The following is a 25,027-nucleotide window of genomic DNA, read 5'->3' as shown; positions in this document are numbered from 1 at the left end:
AGCGTGTATATTGTCAACCATTACTGAGACGACTCGGTTCCGGTGGTTTAGTCGTATAGCGTGTATCTATGAGGGACAGTCAAATGTAAACCTAACAGTCAACACAAGGGGACCGTGGAATGGTTCCATTCAAAAGTAATCACCAAATGTGTTAAGACATTTATCCCACTGGCCGATGGTACGGTCAATTCCTGTTTCATAGAATGCTGTCGCCTGCTGATAAATCCACAACCGCATCCACTCTTGCACTTCATCGTCTGACTGAAACCGATGCATGTTTTTCTTCGGCTCGCCAAAGAAGTTGCACTATTTCAAATAACATCGCTGAAATGTAGCCGTGTCCGGTTGGCATTGTGGAGCTGGGCATTATCATGACGCAGGATGATTCTGTTTTATGGGTTTCTGACAACCCTAAGGCAATCGGCTAAGCCAACAGTGGAAATATCCCAAATCTCCCCCGCCAAAGAAATCCAAAGTTGTTCACACAAGTTCCAGTAATGTCATGACGATCTTCGTCTTCGACTGCATGGGCACTCTGCTTATCGATTCCCTTGACTGTGGAACCACAATCAATGCACAGTGCTGTGTTTGCAGAAACTGCAATGCACCGTGAAATCAAAACTCCCAGGAACGCTGTCGGAAGAAATCATCCAGTTGCACGATAACACCCGCCGCTACACTGCCAATCGCACGAACGCTAAGCAGCTATTTGGTTGAGAAACACTGCAACATCCTCTGCACAGCTCGGATCTTTCACCATGTGATTTTCACATATTTGACCACCTGAAGAAAGACATGCATGGACATTGGTTTCCAACAGACGATGGAGTGCCTGAGTGGGTGCAGATGCGGATCCGTCAGAAGGGATCTTGTTCTACGAAACAGGAATTCGTCTCATCTCCCAGTGGGAAATGAAATCGGCCGCCGTATTGCAAGTCCTTTTTAGTTGACGCCACTTCGGCGACTTGCGAGTCAATGATGATGAACACACAACACCCAGTCATCACGAGGCAGAGAAAATCCCTGACCCCGCCGGGAATCGAACCCGGGACCCTGTGCGCGGGAAGCGATAAATATGGTGACTGCTTTTGAATGGGACCATTCCACAGTCCCGTTGTTGCAGGTGTTAGGTTTTCATTTGACTACCCCTTATACATATCGAGATATTGGAAGGTCGCGTTATTGAATACTAGTCGGACAGCGGAAATTTCCAGCTGCAAACGTCATACAATGAGCGTTCAAGTTACAGGAGAACAACTCCTGTCAATAAGGGCCTCTGTAAACGATCAACGTGTTTCTAAAATTCGCCGTTTCCTACCCACAGATTTGTCAAATAAGAGCACAGACGAACCAACAAAGTTTGTCAAATGTAATCTCACTACTGAAGCAGCTGTTGCTTTTGTATCCCGCCTGGAAGGCGACGCGTGGGACTGCTCCTGTAATTTAGAGGGTAGGCCAACTCTCGGTACTGCAATTAAAGTAAAAGTGGTTTTACTATATCATAACAAAATAATAGCGCGAATACATAACTTTGCACTGAGGAGCACGTAGGTGCGTAGCCGGATGTATCACAGCTAACACAGGCAAAATCTGTAGTGGCTCGCCTACTATGAAATAGAAACAATGATGCTTGGTCGTCTACTCGTCATCAAAATGCGCCGGCGCCGGCTAGAGGGCACTGTGGTCGGCGAAAATCTTCCGCTCTCGATACCACAGTTGCCTTGTGCATACTGTGTCGTTGACTATTTTGACACCAGTGGAAATGGCTACAGACAAAGCGTTTCTTCCATTGGCTTTTTATCTTTTTGCATAAAGAAGAAAAAGAAAACAAGACGCTGGTCCAGCGAATGGCTGATATTGAGATAAACATACGCATGAAAATCTAACGAAAGTTCATTAAAATATAACAACCTGGGAACATATATGTCGTCTGTGGAAGAACTGGAGAGCTTCAATTATTTTATTTTACTGCATACCTGTTTGTATGTTAGGCGTAGAACATTTTCTTCTTAACGTCTTACTGCATTATACACTCTAAGACAAAAAACGACCCACCACGAAGAAATTATCGGAATGGAACAGAAATCGGTAGATGTGTTGTACATGTACAAACAAACAAATTATTACAATTTCAGAAAATTTACATGATTTATTGGAGAGAAAGAGCTTCACAAATTGAGCGAGTCAACAACATAGTGGTCCACCACTGACACTTATGCAAACAGTTATTCGTCTTGGCATTCATCGACATAATTCTTGGATATCCTCCTGAAGGATATCGTGGCAAATTCTGTGTAATTGGAGCGTTAGATCGTCCATAATGCTCCAAACGTTTCCACTGGGGTAAGCTCCAGCGGCCAAGGTGGGATTTGGCAAGCACAGAGACAAGGAGAAGAAACTCTCGTCGTGTGTGGGCAGCCACTATCTTGTTGACATGAACGTCAAGGATGGCTTGCCACAAAGGGAACAAAATTGGGCATAGAATATCGTCGCTGTACCACTATGCTGTACGTGCATCGCGGATGACAACTAAATGGGTCCTGCTATGAAAAGAAATGGCACCCAGATCATCACTTCTGGTTGTCAGGCCATACGGGAGGTGACAGTCAACTTGGTATCCCACTCCTATCGGGGGCGTCTCTGTACATGTCTCTGGTCTGGAATCTCATTGACTGGAGTAGAACTGCCTTCAGTGATGAAACTCACTGCGAACTGAGCCCCAACGATCAGCGAAGCGTGTTTACAAAATAACTGCGCAGATGGCGCGGCAAGAAAAAGGACAACAGCAGTGGTTTGGGACTCCGTCGTGAACAGCCACTGCACAGTAAATGAGGTACAGTCAAGATCTGAAGTCTATGCATAAACACGTAGAAGGGTTGAACAAAAACATGGAAAAACCGCGAGAAATACAGTCTTAAAACTAAATGCAGATCTAGCCGAGCCTACATGTGGTGCTGTTGCATTTGGCCACAAATGGCATCTCTGCTATGTCCTCAATGTGTTGAAACTGTCAGTCACGATGAGAACAGTGTCCTGTGTAGTAGTCAATGCATTATGTTGGAGGGAGCTCCATAAGAATGGATTGCGGGGCAAGCTCGAATTCCAAAACCAGTCATCACAGATGCAGATGCCCACACCAGGGAAACATGGTGCCAAAGCCATAAAACCTAGACTATGGAGCAATGGAGCAAAGTCATTACGTCAGATGAGTCTTCTTGCAAACTGTTTCCAACTTCTGGCCGAGTTTACGTCCTATTGAAAAATGGACAGGGTTCGGGAGTTCAGTGATGATTTTGGCAGCCATATGGTGGTATTCCATGGGCCTCATGGGTAGTCTGCGAGGTCATTTTGCTGCCAAGGATTATATGACTATTTTGGCCGATCAGGTACACTCCGTTGTATAATGTTTGATTCCAAATGGTAACACTGTGTTCCAAAACGACAGGGACCCTGCACACACAGCTCGCATCGTCCAGGAATGCTTTTGTGAGCAAAAAGGCGAGATGTTGCATCCCCCATGGCTACCGTAGTCACCAGATCTCAATTTTATTGAGCCTTTGTGGTCTACTTTAGACACACTGTGCGTGATTGCTATCGACCTCCAACATCATTGCTTGAATTTGCCACTATTTTGCAGGAGGTATAAGATGTCCTTGAAAAGCTTAAACAACCAGTATTTATCCACTCTGAAGTGACTGGAACTTGTTTCGAATGCCAAAAGATTTTCTGCGCCATATTAAGCATGGTAGGTAACATGTTATGGTTTTGGTGTTTCCACATTTTTATCCAAGCACTGTACAAATAAATTATTTTTCTCCTCCTTCAGCGTCTTTCCTGAAGTTTTGAGATGTACTTGTGGCTTCGTTCGTCCTACATCTTTATTCTTTTTATTATGCGATTGGGATAGTTAAGAGGTTCCTGCAGTCCTCTCAACACCTTTTAATGAGATTTGCCTCTCCAAAAACAAAAATTTGTTGGAAATGCGTATGATTACATATGGCTGATTACGAAGAACTTCCCCAGACCTAAGATGTGCAAAGACTGCAGTACTGTGCTATGTAGTAAAGAGGAAGCTACAAGAATTCTCAAAGTATGCATTTCTTAAATCCAGTCACATTCGAACCTAAACATTTTATGAGTCAATATAAAGCTCCCAGGTTTCCAGCTGAGGGAGGCAGTATGTTTCAGTGAGTGTCAGTACTATCACACTATACCACTTCGCCACAAGATGATGGGAATGACACTCTTCGAAATGTCGCCATGTTGACAAAGTCACTCAGCTCAAAACCCGAGAGATTTATATTAGTTCAACCCGCCAAGAAAGACGACAAGAATGTGGGATGAAAAGTCTTCGACCAACGTAGAAGTATCTTCAGGTGTGCCTAGAAAAGTGTGTTGGGACCCTTATTATTCATGTTGTATATGGATGATCTTGCAGACAATATTAACAGTAACCTACGACGTTTTGCAGATGATGCAGTCATCTATAATCAAGTACTCCTGAAAGAAACTGCACTGGTATTCACTCAGATCTTGATAAGGTTTCAAAGTGGTACAAAGAGTGACAACTCTCTTTAAACATTCAGAAGTGTAAAGCTGCACAAACAAAAAAGTGCAGTTTTGCATGGCTACAACATGAATGAATCAGAACTGGAATTGGTCAACTCATGTGTAACAATGTGTAGGAATATCAGTCACCTAGCCTCAGTCACAGGTAAAGCAGGTGACAATTTAGGTTCTTTGATACAAAGGAGATTGCTTACAAACTACTTGTTCGATACAGCCTAAAATATTACACAAGTGTTTGGGACCATACAGAGTAGGACTACCAGCAGATACTGAATGTCTACAATTAAAAAAAAAGAGCAGCACAAATGGTCACAAGTGTTTGACCCATGGAAGAGCATTACAAAGAGATGCTGAAGAAACTGAACTGGTAGGCACTTGAAGTTATCCCAACAAAGCCTACTTACAAAGTTTCAAGAACTGGCTTTAAATAAGGACTCTCAGAATATACACTATCTCCTATGTAGTGGCCCCATAGGGATCACAAAGACAAGATTAGACTAATTACAGAACTCACAGAGCCATTTAAGCAATTGTTCTTCCTGCACTCCATACGTGAATGGACTGGGAAGAAACTCTAATAAGGGTTACATTGGGAAGAACCATCTGGCATGCATTCACAGTGGTTTGCAGAGCATGGACATAGTTGCAAAAAGACAATGACATCATATTCTCCTGAATGAATTTTCCCTCTGCAGTGGAGTGTGCACTGATATGAAACTTCTTGGCAGGTTAAAACTGTGTGCCAGACCAGTACTTGAGCCCAGGTCCTTTTCCTTTTGCAGACAAGTGCTCCACCAACTGAGCTAACTGGGCATCACTTGTGATCAGTCCTCACAGCTCTACTTCCACCAGTACCTCATCTCCTACCTTCCAAACTTCACAGAAGTTCTCTTGTGAAACTTGCAGCACTAGCAACTTCTGGAAGAAAGGGTATTACAGAGATGTGGGTTAGCCACAGCTGGGTGATTGTTTTCAGAATAAATTTTCACACTACAGTGGAGTGTGCACTGATATGAAACTTCCTCCCAGATTAAATGTGTGTGCTGGACTGGAATTCAGACCCAGGACCTTTACTTTTCACGGGCACATGCTCTACCCAAGCACAAGCACGAGTCTTGACCTGTCCTCATGGCTTTACTTCCGCCAGTACCTTGCCCGCAAAAGGATAAGGGTCCCAGGTTCAAGTCCCACTCTGGCACATGATTTTAATTCGCTGGGAAGTTTCGAGTTTGTATGTTGTGAGCCAATTATTTCTGAGCCCCCTTTACAGTCAGTGCCAGTGTCTGGTAGGGTTTATAGATGTTACGGATGTGACCTGCACGAGCGGTGTGGTGTGGTGTGGTATGTGTTGCATGCAGCATGTGTTGTGTGGCTTGCAGCACAGGGCCTGGTGAACGGTGAGGCGGCAGCCCTGCAGCATGCGGCAGCGGCCGCAGCCGGATACCCGGGTATGCAGCCCTACCCCGGTGTCGGTGAGTACCTCAACCTCTACCAACACCAACCTGCCACTACTCCTGCTGTAGCGCATGCCCTGCTGACACAGCTATTCTGCTCTTACTTCAAATACCGTGACAGTTTACGGAAAGCAACACTAACCCTCATACAAATGTACAGCCTCATAGCATCGATTTAGTAAAATCTTAATTTGGCATATCAGGCGGTTCGAACACAATAGGTACTGCCCAGTCACTCTCAAGTGGACACTACCGACTAGAGCAATGCATAAGTGTGGCAAAGCTGCAAGTGCAGGACTCGTTTCCTAACTCTCCCATTCTATGCAGCTACACTTCAGGTGACCAGCAGTTCTGTGACTAACCTTCACGAAGGCGAGCATTCGCCAAGCACAAGAAAGTGCACACATCATCATACAATGCAGCTAAGGAAACATGGCTACTAGCTATGTCATGATGCAGCATGAGCAATAAGTGAAAGAACTGGTAAGTGACACGAATATCCTAAACAGATGGGGATCAAACCTAGTATCTAAAGATTTGCTATCTGGCACTTGCCCACAGAGCCACGGCAGATGGCATACTGGCAATAAATACGAGGGCAGTTCAATAAGTAATGCAACACATTTTTTTTCTCGGCCAATTTTGGTTGAAAAAACCGGAAATTTCATGTGGAATATTTTCAAACATTCCCGCTTCGTCTCGTATAGTTTCATTGACTTCCGACAGGTGGCAGCACTGTACGGAGCTGTTAAAATGGCGTCTGTAACAGATGTGCGTTGCAAACAACGGGCAGTGATCGAGTTTCTTTTGGCGGAAAACCAGGGCATCTCAGATATTCATAGGCGCTTGCAGAATGTCTACTGTGATCTGGCAGTGGACAAAAGCACGGTGAGTCGTTGGGCAAAGCGTGTGTCATCATCGCCGCAAGGTCAAGCAAGACTGTCTGATCTCCCGCGTGCGGACCGGCCGTGCACAGCTGTGACTCCTGCAATGGCGGAGCGTGCGAACATACTCGTTCGAGATGATCGACGGATCACCATCAAACAACTCAGTGCTCAACTTGACATCTCTGTTGGTAGTGCTGTCACAATTGTTCACCAGTTGGGATATTCAAAGGTTTGTTCCCGCTGGGTCCCTCGTTGTCTAACCGAACACCATAAAGAGCAAAGGAGAACCATCTGTGCGGAATTGCTTGCTCGTCATGAGGCTGAGGGTGACAATTTCTTGTCAAAGATTGTTACAGGCGATGAAACATGGGTTCATCAATTCGAACCTGAAACAAAACGGCAATCAATGGAGTGGCGCCACACCCACTCCCCTACCAAGAAAAAGTTTAAAGCCATACCCTCAGCCAGTAAAGTCATGGTTACAGTCTTCTGGGACGCTGAAGGGGTTATTCTGTTCGATGTCCTTCCCCATGGTCAAACGATCAACTCTGAAGTGTATTGTGCTACTCTTCAGAAATTGAAGAAACGACTTCAGCGTGTTCGTAGGCACAAAAATCTGAACGAACTTCTCCTTCTTCATGACAACGCAAGACCTCACACATGTCTTCGCACCCGAGAGGAGCTCACAAAACTTCAGTGGACTGTTCTTCCTCATGCACCCTACAGCCCCGATCTCGCACCGTGGGATTTCCATATGTTTGGCCCAATGAAGGACGCAATCCGTGGGAGGCACTACGCGGATGATGAAGAAGTTATTGATGCAGTACGACGTTGGCTCCGACATCGACCAGTGGAATGGTACCGTGCAGGCATACAGGCCCTCATTTCAAGGTGGCGTAAGGCCGTAGCATTGAATGGAGATTACGTTGAAAAATAGTGTTGTGTAGCTAAAAGATTGGGGAATAACCTGGTGTATTTCAATGCTGAATAAAACAACCCCTGTTTCAGAAAAAAATGTGTTGCATTACTTATTGAACTGCCCTCGTACATTACTGTATTAAAACAACAAAAGCTGTGTGGAATTCTGAAATGCATCTTGGCAGAAACTTTAAAAAAGCCCAATTGCTAGATTCCTTTGAGTAAATTAAAAAATTGTTCTACTTCCCCAATACCAACCAAGATTTCCACAAGGCCTACCTTAGTTGAAAGGCAAATGCCAGAACAGGAAATTCTCAATTAGGAATCCTACATCTCAATCCTAGTACTGCACATTATTCTAGAATGTGCTAAGGTCTCAAACAGCACACCCAGTCCATTGGGTTATGCGGTTAATGTCATCAGCATGATGTAGCAGTGTTTCCACTTGAGATGTAACAAATGCCTTGGCCAATGGCATACAAGGCATCATCCAGCTCCACAATAACTTCACTTCACAGTGAGAGAATTGAGCCAATTTTGGAAGAAGAGAGGACATTTGACTTAACATCCCATTGACAATGCGTTCATTGGAAATGAACAGAATTTCATATTGTGGAAAGATGGGGAAGGAAATTAATGGTGTTTCTTTCAGAGCAGCCATTCTGAAACATGCCTTAGATGAAGTACAGAAATAACAGAAACTCAGAATCTAGATGGCCACAGGGAGTTGAAACGCCATCCTCTAAAATATGAGTCCATTGCATGACCTCTTTCAGTCAGTTCATGAAGAGAGACATTACTAAGTCAGTCTTGAGGTCTGCATAAAACACCCAAAAATCTCTGAAGGATCACAAGAAGTTTTTGCATCTACATCATCTCACAAATCAGCAATAACAGATCACATTTAATAAAAAGGACATCGTCTTTTATTTGACAATATTCTGGTCGTCAAATATCACAGTTGGCAATGCAGCTATATATGAGCATTATGATGTCATCCAACTAATTCCCTCTAAAATACTTCCAGTTTGGAACACCTTTAACCCACTCCCAGATCATAATAATTTTATGGGGTACAACAAAATTTTAAAAAATGTACCTGCATAATGAGCCATATCTCACACAATCTGTCCTACCCAACAATAGGGAATGTAATTACAAAAAATGAAGGCCCATTTAGTATTTGAGTGAAAACTAGTGATGTCTGTACCATCTGCAGCAGTTTGATGACAGAAAGAATTTTATTACAACAATAGGACTGGATAACATCATAAGTTAAAACTGTATGGCTGACTATGACCTAAACATGCGTATCTCCTTCTACCACTTGAACAGGTAAAGCAGGCATAAGAGACTACTTTGAGGCCTTACCCTGCCACTGGTTCCTCATCCTTTGTTCCAACTCTCTGCTAAATTGATCCTATGGGTTGTCTCTAAGTAGGCACTGAATTACTTTCCAGCTGTGTACAGTACTGTTTTTATTTCAACTTGAATTAATAATTTTATTTTGTGAGGCACTGTACAATTCTGGTCATGGAACATGAAAATTGCCATGCTTAGTGAAAGACTCATCAGTCACCTAGAAATACAAGTGGTCATCAATAATACTAATGCAGCTCATAGAGTTTCCGTACCTTCAACCTAAACAGAAGGTTGAATGGGTGCAGTGCAATGAACCTCCCCCTTAGTATTATACACGACTGCCTGTTGCTGTACTTCTGTGTTACTGTATTTACATATGTAATCTCATGGAAGACTATGTACGTTTACACAACTGTCAATATAAAGTAACAAAATTCATGCTTCATCTAAACTATAAGAATTTGTTTTCATTGTTTAATGGTTCAACATTAATTTTCCTGTGCCATTGCTATCAGAATTAATGCCCTTATCTCAACATGTACACATCCATAAGTCATAAGCTAGTGTGTCTAGTTTGCAATACTCATTCATTCACAATAATGTGAGATGTACCACATTGTATTCCATACTCATTTGCACCGCAGCTTGCCACCTATTCCGCATTTTCAGAGCAGATAAGTCTCTGACATCAAATTTCACAGATGAGATGTGGACATTCACTGACTTGTCATTGTCATCCATTTGTCCATTTCTGTAGTTACATGACCACTGATGTGATTTTTCAAGTTTTCTCGGTTTCATATTGACGGTGTGTTTTTTAAGTGTTAAGCTGAGATGTCTTTTTCATATGCTGTAAGTTGTGTTTTTATGTGTATTTGCTGACTGAACTCTAATCAGATTGTGAAATATTGTTGGTGTTGCACCAAAGAACGTAACAGGCACTGGAAATTGAACATGGTGATAAATAGAGGTGCAACATCAAAAAGAGTTCACAATCTGGTTATACTCCAGGCAGCAGGAACATGTAACACAACACAGCTCACCACACCTGAAGAAGATGGATGGGTCACTTAACAAAATATTATGCATCAGTTGGAATCGACAACTTGGCTGAACATCTGAAAGCAAGCCATTAATCACACTGTTGCATCTATGCTAACCTTCCCATATACTGGTTTATTTTAAACTGTCCTTTGTCAAAGTTACATGTGTATGCAGCTTTCCTCATTCGCTGTACATGGAGCTAAAAAGATTTCTTTATACCTTGGCATATAATACCTTTTGAAGTACATCACTTACTCTCTATGTGACCTCGTTATACTCATTCCTAGACACAGAGATAGCTATTAAGTTCCATCTGAACAGTAATTAATGGTTACATCTGTTTCCTATTGTTGCTTTGGTATTCATCATATTTTTTTAAAAACTTTAATGACAGCACTTATTTAAATATTCTGACTAAATATCATCTGGAACATTTATTTTAAAATACTGCAGTGTTCATTAGTTGCAGGCTTGGAAATTTCCAAGCCTTCCCTTCATAGGGAAAGCTCTCCAGAGGCAGGAAGTATTCAGGATTCTACTATTTTGGTAAAAATAAAGATATTCCCATATTTGCTTACACAAATGGAAAAAGCAAGCCATACTATTTCTATTTTTCAAGGCATCCATGAATGGTAGTCAAGTAGCCACTCAAGCCCCTGTTTTCCAATTAAAGATAAGTAGTGCACTGACACTAAAGTTGTGAAATAAAAATGAAATATTGCTGTAAAAAGTTTTTAAGCTCTGTGGGAATGTTGTCCAGCATCAGCAACAAAGCACACATAATTTACTAACACACTTTTAGTTCACTGTTTCTTGGCATAGTTGAACATCAAAAACTGTTGAGCAATTTCAAGGATATGAGGAAGCTACACTTGTACACAAAAGCAACAATATTCCCCTAAACTAGTACCTTAATTTCCAAACATGAATTACCACAATAGCTGGTTATTCATGTATAATGGACAAACAAAAGACAAAGTACCTTTATCGTTAGAGACTGCTGAAATGCTCGACTACTCACAAAAGTCCTTTACATTTAGAAGTTCCTTGTCCAATATAGTATGTGTTGTTTCTACAACAAAAACAAAATCATCACTATCCTTTGCAAGATAATACAAAATGTTTGATAATGGTAATCTTTTTAATTAAAATTGAGAACTGTTAAAGCCAAGAAAATAATTTTAGTTCACACCATAAATTACAAAAAATGCAGCCATATCTAATATGTTGATATGAATTAATATTTAGTCTCACTGCTTTTCAGAGGCATATTGATCTGACATACAGATCTATTTCTCTCTCTATTTTTTAAAGAAATTCATAACAAATTAAAATTTATTGGCAGAATCATACAGGATCAGAACATCCTAGTTTGAGAGAAAGTAGTGTATCACTGAATGTCTTTGTAGCACGCAAATGAAATAAATTTATTCATTGTTGACTGTATATATTTTGAAAATATACTAATAAGAAAGAAACAATTAAAACTCCAATGTACAGCATCATAACAAACTGTAATTAACAGAAAAATATCATGTTATACAATATGCTAATAGTATGAGAATTTCTTAAGAATGACAGTTTTCTGTGTTAGCTGTCTTGCCTTCCCTTGCTGTGTGATGCAGTTGTTGGCTTGCGGTATATAGTTGCCTTCCTCTTAGCAATAGCCAGTGTTTAAATGTTTAATATGTGTGTTTTATAGATATACAGTTCATACTGGTGGTGAAAACTGTTTCACAGCTGTGAGAATGTTGTGTTTGCAACCTTAGGAATGTATGTTTTGCTTCATCTTTTGTTGTGTACTCTAGAAATATGATTTAGCTACCTGTCACATGAGTAAGCTTGTCAGTTTAATTTTATTTCAAAGCCCATAATTATTTCAACATATACAAACATAATATTAACAGATCTACATCTATTTTCTGCCAATTACTGCAGTAAGATACAATCTTACACATGTGACAGATGGGAATCAGTAGTTCTATCTTGTTGTAATATTGTTGTTTGTTCTTTTGTTGATGGCTTCAACTAGTGCATGAGAAACAGAACTGCTGTTGTGTGCTCTTCTCTATGTGTTAAATCAAGTTCACAGACGACAGAAATCTGCAAACACTCCTGTATCCTCACCTCAGGTAGAAAATGTGTTAACCTTCATTCACAGGATAGATACCCAAATATTTGAGTTCATTATAAAGCTCTCATTTTGTTAGATATCATGTGTCAGTATCAAACTGCAGTCCATTAAGTGATATCAGAGACAAAAGGTTTTCTGTTGGGCTCCTATAATGACAATGACCTTGAATATTTTGAGAATCAACCTTGCATTCTCCTTCTGACATAAAAGTTACAAAGACACAATATCTAATGTCCAGCCTTTCACCCTGGTATACATTTACTCTGGCTTTTTACAGAAATTTCTGTGATTTAACTGGAGCCAATTTTGCTTCAACACAGCATACTCTACAACAAAAGCTGATTTGATTTTTAAGCTAATAGTTAAGCAGGCCAATTTAAAGAACACACATGCAGTTGTCTTTTCCCGACACACACACAGACACACACACTTCATTGAAATGTCAAGGTAATTATTTCTAAAATATAAATAATATACTGAAACAATCAAACATCTTTACTAAAGTTTTTGTGTACTGTTAACTAGTTCCAGCATGTGCTTCCCCAAATGTACTGTTCTTGAATACTGTATATTTGAAAACAAAAACATGTTAGGATGGAAGACTGATGCTTTTCTATAAATTTGTTACCTATAAATGGTTCTGTTCAGGTAGCCAAAACTCATTGTCAATGTGAACAATTTTACCTAGTGATAAAACATCTCGAGAAGTCTCTACAAGCCTTAATCACTACATGTTATTTAGTGGCATAATGCAGAGCTGTGACAACAAACAAATCATTGCCCTGAGTTTATATATGTGTCGCATTCACAGCCCTGTGTCTTATTGCAGGCAAAATAATCTGTGAAGAAGGAGCTGCACCAACAGTTGATGCTGTGGAAGTTAAAGAATAAGGACTTACTGCTGCTTTATTGACTTTGTATAATTTAAGCATAAAGCAGAGTATATTAGCCATGCCAGAAAAAATTTACATTTCTAATATTTTGTTTCATTTAAGCATGAAAGTCTTGAGCCATACGAGACTGTTATCTTAGCTACACAGTTCTTAGCTTCATTGAGTAAACTGTGTAACCAACAACAGATACACTGCTTGCTGTATCGTTTCTGATAGAAAATAGACAAATCCTCACTACCAGAGATGTATTCAGTTGCACATATGAATTTATTCTACTGCAGATGTCTTACGTAACCGAACGGACCCGGTGCTGCTGCAAGCAGGGCTGCCAACGTGCAGAGTGCAATTTCCCCTGCCTTGCTTGCCTCCAGGGCATCCAATTCTTGCTTCTCAGGAACATATAAATGATGCAACTTTTCCAGGTGTGATCATATTTATTAATGTGCTTCTGTTATGAAAATTAAGTTTTAAACATTCACCAAAGCTTAAATATTGCACAAATGCCCAAATCGTAGAAGGAAGAAAAAGCTTTTTTAATTTAGTTCCACGTCTGTGCAGCATTGATTGCTACACTAGTGAGAAATTGTAAACAAAATAAACAAAATTTTGTTTGCTTCGTACTACTGCTCTGTGTACGTGCAATTTCAAAAGCTGAGGTTATTGGCAAAAGTGAACTGAAATAGTAATAAAAGAAGTTCAGTAATTAATATTTTGTCCCAAGCTAATTAATTATTGAACAGATAGATGCTGAAATTGAGACAAATATTATCTTTAAAGGTTGGTTCCTGTTAACTGTATTTTATGCATTATATTTATTTGATTTTTTACTGTAGCATGCAGATGAACACACAATTTAAACATTTCAGTGCAAGCAGTAGGTTTAAATAACACTTTTAAAAAATGTACACAAAGAAATAACAGGAATGTGCCAAAAGATTAACTCTTTCAAAAATGTTTCTGATGCATTTTCAGAATATTGGGGGAAAAGTAAGACATATTTTCATTAAAATGTTTGTTCTACAGAATGTACTTCCCTAATCATGATTTTTTGGCCATTACGCTTTGACTGTCATTATTTTTTCATATAAATCTGACTATTTCTAAAACTAGTTTCCTGCATTAGGGTTCACTGAAGCCATAATACTCTTCATATTAAATAGGTGGAAGTAAGTTTTCAGTCTTTGTGTCAAGTGTTATTCATAACTCTAGTCTGATCTTTGCAAAAGAGAAGCTGGTATATTCTATTACAAGTATTTTGAAACTATCTGTGAGTGATTTCATTACTGAAGTGACAAATATACCCCTGTTTTCTTAGTAATGAAAAATGGCTAAAATTTGACAGTTTAACATCGAATCTGCAAAAGGATACAGTTATTATTGCAATAAGGAGTCTCTCAGATCCTGCCTCGAAAACATATTCCAGGGTCTGAGAGCAGGATATGCATCTGGCCAAGTTATCTCGTGACAGCAGTGTATCTATTGGTTTCCAAGTCTGAACAACAGTTGTTGCCTTATTCTGTAAGTAAGAGGTACAACAATTCTTCCAACAGGATTTAAAAGAAATTTAAAGATAGCAGCAAGAATGCACTTGAACCTTCTTACCATAGTCAAGCACTGGTATCTTCCTGACTGCCACCATTATCACATTAACTATTCCTCGGTGCCACAATATAGCTCCTATGAACCTGCCCTTTCTTTTAGTCAAGTTGGCCAAAAAAAAGTTCTTTTCTCCCCAGTTCAAATCAGATCCTCCTCATTAATTATCCGATCTACCCAACCAATCTTCAGCATTCTTTCATAGCTCCACTTTTCACAAGCTTCGATTCTCTTCTTGTTTCTACTGTTTATCATCAACATTTCACTTTCACACAAGGCTATACTCATGACAAATACTTTCAGAAAAAGATATCCTAAGACATAAATTTATATTCAGTGTCAACATATTTCTTTTTAAAACTTTTCCAGCTTTGGGAAGTTCACGTTTTATATTCTCTTTATGTTTGTTGTCACCAACTGTTTTGCTCCTCCAAAAACAAAAGTCGTTGAATACTTTTATGTCTCATTTCCTAATATAATTCTCCCAGCATCACCTGACTAAATCTGACTACATTCTGTTACACTTGTTTTATTTGTGTTCAAGATGCTACTGATTCTGTTTAATTGATCTCCTAAGTCCTTAAACATCTCTGACAGAATTACTATGTTATCAGCAAACCCCAAAGTTTTTATTTCTCCCTGCACTTTAATTCCTTTTCTAACTTACCCATTGAGTTTCCTTTGCTTGCTCAATGTCTAGATTGAAAAACACTGTAGACAGGTTACAACCATGTATCCCTCCCATGTCAGTAACTGCTTCCATTTTGTCCCCTTCAATTTTTATAATTGCTGTCAGTTTCTGTACAAGTTGTAAATAACATTTCACTCTATGCATTTTATTTCTGCTACCTTCAGAACTACGAACTGAGCATTCCACTCAAGACTGTTCAAAGCTTTTTTGTATAAATCTAAAATTGTTAAAATTTTGGTTTGCATTCCTTCAATCCATCTTCTATGATAAGTCACGAAGTCTGTATTGCTTCGCACATGCCTACATTTCACTGGAAACCAAACTGGTATATCCCCCCCTCCCTTCCAAAGCTGGCATCTAACCATCAATCCATCCTCCTATATATAATTCATCTCCTTATTTTACAGCTATGGTTAACTTAACTGACACTTCAGTAATACCCACACCTGCCATCTTTGATATAGGGATGATTGAAGTCTTCCTGAAGTCAGGCAATTTTTCATCTGTCTGATTTAACCTGCATATCTAGCAGACTGTTTCATCGTGGTTGATTCTTTTAAGAATTTTAATAATTATAAAAGAATGTAGTATACTCCAAGATATCTATTTAACCTTATGTCTTAAAGCAATTTGTCACATTGTTCTTGGAGTAACACAATACCCATTTCATAAACTCTCATATTCATCCACTTCCTCTTTGCTTTCCTCAACATTGTCATCAAGTGTCCTTCATTTACTATATAAAGTAATGGTATTAACTTAGAAATAAGGTCTGATGTACAAATTCTTTGGCTGTCCACCACACATAAAAATTTTCCTGTTTCAGGGAACAAGATCATGTATCTCAGCAGCATAAAACACTTCTCCAACCACTGATGATTCGAGTCAATGCAGTGCCAGCATTCTATGTGTAATGTTCATGTATCTCTTGTGGCAATATTAGACTTGGAAACTGCCATCCAACAAGAGACATTCAGTTTGCACTAGTCATGTTAGAGCATAATTGCATCAACAGATTTCTCGTAATTCAGACAGAACAAAGATAAAACTAAGATAAAAAAACTACTACTTTGCTGCACTAAGACACTAAACTCTCAGCTGGAAGGACAGTTCAAACTGCCCATCCAGATGTAGATTTTCTATGGTTTCCCCTTATTGCTTATCACAAGATCTGGTGTGTTCCATTTAAAAAAGGACACAATCAGTTTCTTATCCTATCCTTTCTCCAACTAAGCTCACGCTCTGCCTGTCTCGCCATTGATGGGATGTTAAATCCTAATTGTTCTCCATTTCTGAAGACATTACTGCATGGATTTCAATGAAAATCCTCATCAGTATCCAGCAAACTGAATGGTTATTAGAATATTATTTCTTATGCTTGTCACAGTTTTTGCTGTTCCATTCACTATCTCTAATTAATAAAACTCTCGGTCTCATCAATGAAAATCCTCATCAGTGTCCAGCAAACTGTATGGTTCTTAGAATATTACTTCTTATGCTTGTCACAGTTTTTGCTGTTCCATTCACTATCTCTAATTAATAAGACTCTCAGTGTCATCAATGAAAACTAAAGACAAGGTGCAAATATTAACTATCATATAGCTAGTGGAGTACAGATTCAGGTGTAAACATTCTAAGAAATTGGACTATTGGCAATGGTTTGCTCTTGCCTCCACCTGACATAAAATTTCAAGTGCATGTCTGCAGCATTTGACTGGTGAGTGCTTATGAAGTGTGATGGGTAATTATGAATGAATGAGGCCCATTGCTAACAGCATATACCCTTCCTTTCAGCATCCTACTTTCCTGAACAGAAAATTAGTGAGAAAGCAAGATAAGTAAATTGCATAAAATTTGTGGTTAACATGACAACTTTTCTTTTCCTTTGCAGAAACCAACCTTTAAAGCTTAACTTGTAATCATTGCTCACTGACTGGAATCTTGTAGTGCAGCATGAAAAGTAAAGTTCTAAACTTTCTCAGAAAGGAATGAGGATGCAAGATTGATATTTACTTACCTGATAACATATTTCAAGGCTATCAGAACACAAAAAGTTACTTGCCGAGGCAGAAATCTAGGAGAGGACTGTATGCCCTCATTCGCCCCCAGACAGTATTGTGACAAAATCGGTGAACAGAAGTGGCAAGAACAGTGTGTGCTAAATTTCACAGAAAAACCATGCTCTTCTTGGTAACATAAAATTCTGTGGAAAAAAGTGAATATGTTGTGATATCGAGAGACAATATAGAATGAGGCTTCACCGGATGGATGATGCAATTGCAGTTATGTTGTGAAGGCAGTAAAAAACTAGAAAAGCTGAAGGAAGCACACAAGTTGATTATCTCTAACTTGTGAGCACAAATCATACGGTCTTTTATTAACATACATTTTATCATGACCTATCCATGACAGCTCATTCAAGGTTAGGTACATTTTTACTAGTAAAATGCCATTTCCAGTCACAAAGCTTTATTTTTCTGCTTAAGTAGTTACCTAAATTTTATTGCAGCCATTCAACTTCAGTGTTGGTGAACACCTTCCATACATTGCAAATGATTTAACACACTTATGACTACAATTGTGATTATTTTTTTTTTTTTTAATTTAACTGCTACTACTCTGAGTAAATTTATTTTATGTCGTATGTTAATATAAACAAAAATATTATTTTATTTGCTACTTTCATACACCCATCAATTGCAAATTAAAGTATGTAATCTGAGTCATGTAGCACTATTACCATAAACATGTGAAATCATTTGAAGTGAAGATGCAAATGTGGGAGTTTTTCACCAGTGGCGAAGATAAACATTTTTTGATAAATGTAGGTAACAACTAATAAGACTCAATTTGTTTGTTAATCTCATCTCATATACTTTTCTCTCAGAAATCTAAGGAATGTGTCATTCATTTCCTGCTACGTGATAAACTGAAGTGGCTGTAACATCAAAAAATGTGAAAAGGTAGTTGTAGCTCTAAAGCACATTGAACTTAAACTGAAAAATAAAATATTCTGACTGACAATGGCACGTTTTTTGTGAAAAGAAATCTGGCCATTTTCCCAAGTTTCATTGTGGGCCTGAAATGATGGCTTAAGAGGAGCAAATTAAAGTAGAATGTATGAAAACAAAACTGGAGAAAATTTATGCGGTAAACAAAACCTGTAATTCAAGGATGAGTTAGTTTTCCTACAAATAGATGAGGCACAACTATGCACACAGGAAATAGAGGAAAAAATTACAGTTGAAGAGATACAGAAAATTTTCACTCAGTACTGTGTAGAATAGTCGACAGTGGGAAGCAAAGTGTAGTACACTTGTATCATTTTATCCCATCACCTTCCCTTATCTACTTGTGTTGTAAGTCATTATTGATTTACAAGTCCATAATGACAATTTTTCATTAGTATCCACATGCACTGAGCAAAATGTGCCAATCTTGGATTTAAAAAGAAAAAGAAAAGAAAAGAAAAAAAGAAAAAAATGTGCTCAAAGTGGTACACAGCTAAAATCAACAATACCTATGAGAAAGAAAGTTGCTACTCACCATATAACAGAGATGCTGAGCTGCTGTGTGTGTGTGTGTGTGTGTGTGTGTGTGTGTGTGTGTGTGTGTGTGTGTGTGTGTGTGTGTGTGTGTGTGAGTGTGTGCGCGCGCGCGTGTGTGTCTACATCTATTGTTGATGAAGGCCTTAGTGGCCAAAAGCTTTATTTGTGACAATCCTTTTGTTGTGCCTATCTGCGACTCAGCAACTCTGCTATAAGGTGAGTAGCAACTTTCCTTTTCATAATATTGTTACACTCCATCCTGGATTTTCCATTGTTTGATCAATACCTAGGAGAGCAATTTTGCTTGCAAATGACACATTTACATAGTTGTTTTCTCCTGACTTTTCTGTGTCTCATGATAGCTAAAAAATACAATTCCAGCACCAATCTGGAATTGTTTTGGGAAATTACAGAGAAAAACTTACAGAAAGTCATCTTCATTCAGAAAATTTACTACCCATTAAGATATGTTCTCTTCTTGAACATATGAAGTGTGGAAATGTCAAAGATTCTAAGTGCCAAATCACATTTGTTAGGAGACTTAATAAACAACATCTCTCTTTTTGAACATAATTTATTTATATTCAAAAAATTGTGATGGCATTCCGATACTAAGGAATTATGCTGCTCAACTCATCACTGCAAAAAATAATGGGGCAAATTAGAAGTTGAACAATTTATTAAGAACACTCTAGGTGCAATACCAGGGTTCTAAGTGTCAATAAGAAAATTTTTGTCTCAAATGCCATTAATACAGGGCACTAGGTTTTATTTGTGATAAAACAAGTACAGAATTACAGCAGTAATGTTTCAGCTAGTAGAATTTTAGATGGCAAAAACCATTTCTGATGTCTGTCCAATTTTTACAAAGGAATAACTAAACTAAAACTAAACTCCGTCCAAGCACACCTTGGAAGGTCCAATGGTACCGACTGGCTGTCGCATCATCCTCGTTCCACAGGTGCCACTGGATGCAGATATGGAGGGACGTGTGGTCAGCACACCGCTCTCCCAGCCATATATCAGTTTACGAGTCCGGAGCCACTACTTCTCAATCGAGTAACTCCTCAGTTTGCCTGACAAGGGCAGAGTGCACCCTTCTAGCCAACAGTGCTCCGCGTACCGGATGGTCACACATCTAGGTGCTAGCCCAGCCCGACAGTGCTTAACTTCAGTGATCTGACTGGAACCAGTGTTGCCACTGCAGAAAGGCTGTTGGCTTTACAAGGGAATAACAAACTTAAATTCAAGAAAAAGTCTTTCAGTATTGACTTCTGCTTCTTACATAACTCCATTCTTGAAACCATTTGTTGTAAAAATTACTGTGGAACTCCCTGAGTTGTTGAGGAACAAAAGGACTTTCATAATATTTTCCAGATACATATTGTTTTGTCTGTTCACTTTTTTGGCATTTTTAACTATTTTTGAAACTAAAATTATCTATTTCCATTATGAAGAGGTTTTATATGCAAACAGAAGTTTGCATGTACACCATTTATCACACAAAGTGAGCATCAGGTAAACGGAGGAGACCTGGAATCATGGCTCTCGGAACTCCAGAGGAAAGCACTGCTCAGCACAAAAGCCACATGCCATCTAGTGACGAATGTTTGAAACATTTTCTCCTCAATTTGGCAGGTGAAACAAGTATAGGGACATGCAACAGAGTACCTAGAACACAACAGCACTAAAAATGATTTTTGTAAAACAAATGGCACTTTGACCGTTTTAACATTTCCACTTCTCATATGTTCATCTACAATTACATAAACCCACCACAAGTCACTGTACAGTGCACAGATGAGAGTTCCACTGTTCCACTCCCAAACAGCTTATATGCTTCTGTATAAGCCCTAAGCTTCATTATTTTGTTCTTAACCTCCTTATGATTAATCTTTGCGCAGTCTACTGCAAATGCTGGTCATCTAAACTTCCTCATAGTGTTTCACAAAACGATCTTTTCCCTCCAAGGGAGCATTTTCTTAACATTTTCATACTGATCAAACTAACCAGTAACAAATCTAGCCTCAACATCTGAATTGCATTTTTGCCTTCTCTTAATTCAACCTCCTGGAGACCCCAAAAGCTGAAGCAGTAAATTATTTGAGAACGGGTCACACAAATGCTCTGTGCACAGCCTCTTTTATTTGTGGAAGACCCACCCAGAATATATGCCAATACACTGTAGCCAGACATTCAAATGATTTTCTGCATCATTCCAGTTCATTATATTTTGCAATGTTAAAGCTTATATGTTTAACTGATATGCCTAAGTCTTGCATAATACCATTACTTCTGTATTCAAACATTACATTAATGTTTCTCATATCCAACTGTATTAACATGGCATTTATCCATGTTTAAAGCAAGCTGCCCCTCAGCACTCTAAATTAAAATCCTGTCACATCATCCTGAATACCCCTGCAGTCATTAGTGGTGACACTTTCCCACACAAAACAGCATTATCAGAAAACTGTCTCAGACTGCTGCACATCTTATCTGACAGATTTTTTTATGTACATGAAAAACACAAGTGGTCCTAAAAACAAATGAAGGTGATCACTTAATTGATGGATCATATTTATTAACTGACTGATGAACATTATCTGTATTGTGGTGTACATGATATCACTGCACTATCAGCACATCTAATATACTGGATGGTACGTACGATTGTGCTTGCGAGCAACTACTTGTGGTGTGAATAATATCACTGCATCTACAAAAAGCCCTGATAATGAGTTTGGTAACTCTGAAATCAATTACATTTTAATATACAATCATCAAGAAAATAATTGTTAATGGGAAATAAATTTTGTGAATGAAGAGAAGTGAATAATACTGCTGCTGAGCAGCTTCTATCCATCTTTCAGTGGAGTTTTGTATTATGATGATCATTCAACAACCAAACACACAAATAGTTGTACAGCAACAATTGTTTATTAAATCAATATAATTTTTATCTGTTTTTCACATAATTCCCATCAACTTCTATGCTTGTGTTCTGTCTCCATTCAAGTCTTCTTATATCCTCAATGAAAACTTCTTTACATTGATCTAGAAGACAATTTTGTGCTTTTTTTCTTCACCTCTTCACTGCCACAGAACATGATGCCACGTGAAGCTTCATTGGACCAAACAGATAAAAATGTGAAAGGACAATGTCAGGCCTGTAAAGAGGATAAGTTGACAGCCACCAACATACTTCTGCAATAATTTCCAGCGTAGTTGCGCACTATGACGTCGAGCATTGTCCTGAAGAAGTAGTGTGCATTCCTGTGCCACCCCAGACATTTTTTCTTAAGCATAACATTGGCTTTATTCTTGCTGAGTAGTACAAGTTGCATATAGAGTGTTTCTCCTTCATAAAAAATCACAGAACATCGGCAAACAATTACTCCAAAATATGATTAACATGACCTTACCAGTTAGTAGTTACATTGTGAATTTCTTACAGACAGACAATTCAGGGTGTTCCACTGCATGGTTTGATGGTCAGACTCTGGCTCAATATGCTATATCCAAATTTATAAGCAAGTTCCAAACCTGTCCAGAAATGCATTGCAATTGAAATGATTTCTGATCTTGGAGAAAATGCAAAATCTCCATTTTTTGTGACAATAGTAAGGTCTTTGGAAACCCAACTTGTACAAGTCTTATAGAGTTCCAGATTGTTTTTAATGATAGAATGAGGTGCACCAACACTTGTTCAACATTTTTCAGCAGTTTGTTGAATTTATGTCTCCAGTATCCTCAGATAAGTGAATCAATACGAGCTGACAATGCTAATGTTAATACTGCTACTAGACTCACAGAATGCTGCTCACTGATTATGCTTTTGAGGCCACATTTAAACTTTTCCACCCAAGTCCAAAAACTTACATGTTACTGCACTGTTTGCTGAGAGAATGTTTTTGATGGTTGAACACTTTCCAAAAGTAAAAACTGGCTCACAAAACACTTTTCTTCAAAAGTGCTTTCTTTTGTGGAGGACACCATTGGGAGACCTTAGATGTTTTTACATAAATATTAATCAAACAAATGACTAACACACCTTGCAAGGTTGGCAGCTAACACTGTAAGAGTTTCAGTTCCCTGCATTAGGTGTTGGCTTCACTATATACATTTGTCTGTTTAATTATTGAATGACCCTTGTATTAAAACAAACCAGCTCATCATAAATACAATTTTTATGTTCCATTTCTTCCTTAATTTGATATCATCATGACAACAACTACATTTTCTGGTGACAGAAGTCAGGAGTCTCTGATGGATAGAAGCTCTCACATGCAATTTGAAAATTAATAGCTGGTAAGCTGGGCACATATGGAAGCTAAGGAAGGCTCAAGAGGGCACACAGGAATTCACAAGGCCTCTCAGGCAATGTCTGTGTGAGCACAGCACTATGTCTGTTGATTTCACCCAAATGCTCTCAGATCTTTAAAGTTTTACGTGCAGTCACTAACAGCTGTATTATCACGCTGTGTGACCGTGATCAACACCCACAAGTTGTTCAAAACAGATGATGTGTACATACAGGCACAGAGAAATGTAGCATTAAAGCTTTCTTTTCCAATCATATGAGAGTGATTCAAATATAAACTGTAATTGTGCCAGTGCACTGCACAACAGTTCAGAGTAGGATTGTGGAATAGGGGGTTGAAGATCAGTGTGTTATGGAGGGTGAACAAGCTTGGTTTTGTTGCTGAATTCTGTTCTGGCCTAGGTACAGGCACAAGAGAGCAAGAGGTTCCTTCGTATGTTCTGCAATCTATCATCAAAAAGATTTTAATCCATGAAGGAATGCAGTCCTCCAAGAGTTTAACTCACTTGAAGGCACAGTTTGGGGACACTATATTGTCCCAAAACTGAGTGTTTACTTGTGACAGACAGTTTAAAATGGCTGAGAAAATGTAGAAAAAGATCATGCCCCATGGCTGGGGTCAAGTCTCACAGATTACCAGATCTATGCTGTTCAAGAGCTTATTGAAGGTGATCTCCTGGACACTGATGAATAAATTGCATAAGAAGTGGGTATGATCATTGGGAGTAGTCATACCATTACCAGTTAACAGCTCGGCTTTAGAAAAATTAGTGTTTGATGGGTACCAAGTGCTTAAAAGAGCAGCAAAACAGAAGGAGAGGATATTTTAAGCTCATCGTCACATGTGATGAGACATGGGTCCATCTTCACACTTCAGAATCCAAAATGGCAGGTAAGTAGTGGTGAAGAAAGGATGAAGCCTGCCCAGTGAAAACCAAAACCCATCTCTCAGTTGGAAAAGTTCTTGTGACTGTATTTTTTGACTACAGAGGAGTATTAATCACTGATTTTCTTCACGATCAACATATGGTGACTGCAGCTCACTACTGCCAGTTGTTAGCATCAGCAAAAGTTGTCCACCAAAACAAAACAAGAAATGCACATCAGAGATGTCATGTTTCTTCCTGACAATTCTAAGGCTCACACCACAAATTTGAGTAGTGACAAATTGATGATATGCACTGGGAAACCCCTGAACCAGTCTCCCTACAGTCCAGATATGTGTCACATGAGTGTTTTTTGTTAGCGTCGACGAATCATCTGGAAGCGATTGATTCAAAAACAATGAAGACATTGAGGAGAGTAAGCGCAATTGGTTGACAATGCACCCACAAACTTGAACAATGACTGTTCAAACTTCCAGATCACTGCAAATATGTGTACAATGTGCAGGAGGCTATATAGAGACAAACTGAAGGTTTCAGTTATGTAAATGATTAATCAATAAATCTATTTATATTTGAATCACCCTCATAACTCACTGATTTATTATCCACTGTCTAATCTCACTTTCCTTGTCATAACTATTTCTTCACCCCAAAATTTCAGCATAGACAAAAAGAAGTTTGTGATGGATCAAAGGAGCATAATGTATGAGCAGTCCCACT

The 25,027-nt window shown here is 38.9% G+C and overlaps 1 protein-coding gene across 1 annotated transcript in view; it reads left to right on the top strand.

Annotated features, from left to right (window-relative positions):
• Nucleotides 1-25,027, top strand: part of LOC126109461 (CUGBP Elav-like family member 4) — a 202,655-nt gene that overhangs the window by 106,842 nt on the left and 70,786 nt on the right. Inside the window, exon 7 of the mRNA XM_049914489.1 lies at nucleotides 5,949-6,041. Coding sequence (XP_049770446.1) covers nucleotides 5,949-6,041 — 93 coding nt within the window. The remainder of the gene's footprint in view (nucleotides 1-5,948; nucleotides 6,042-25,027) is intronic.

This window comes from Schistocerca cancellata, chromosome 12, assembly GCF_023864275.1.
Source record: "Schistocerca cancellata isolate TAMUIC-IGC-003103 chromosome 12, iqSchCanc2.1, whole genome shotgun sequence".
Lineage (NCBI taxonomy): Eukaryota > Metazoa > Arthropoda > Insecta > Orthoptera > Acrididae > Schistocerca > Schistocerca cancellata.
Note: the sequence above shows the minus strand (reverse complement) of the source record. Positions and strands in the feature narration are given on the sequence as shown.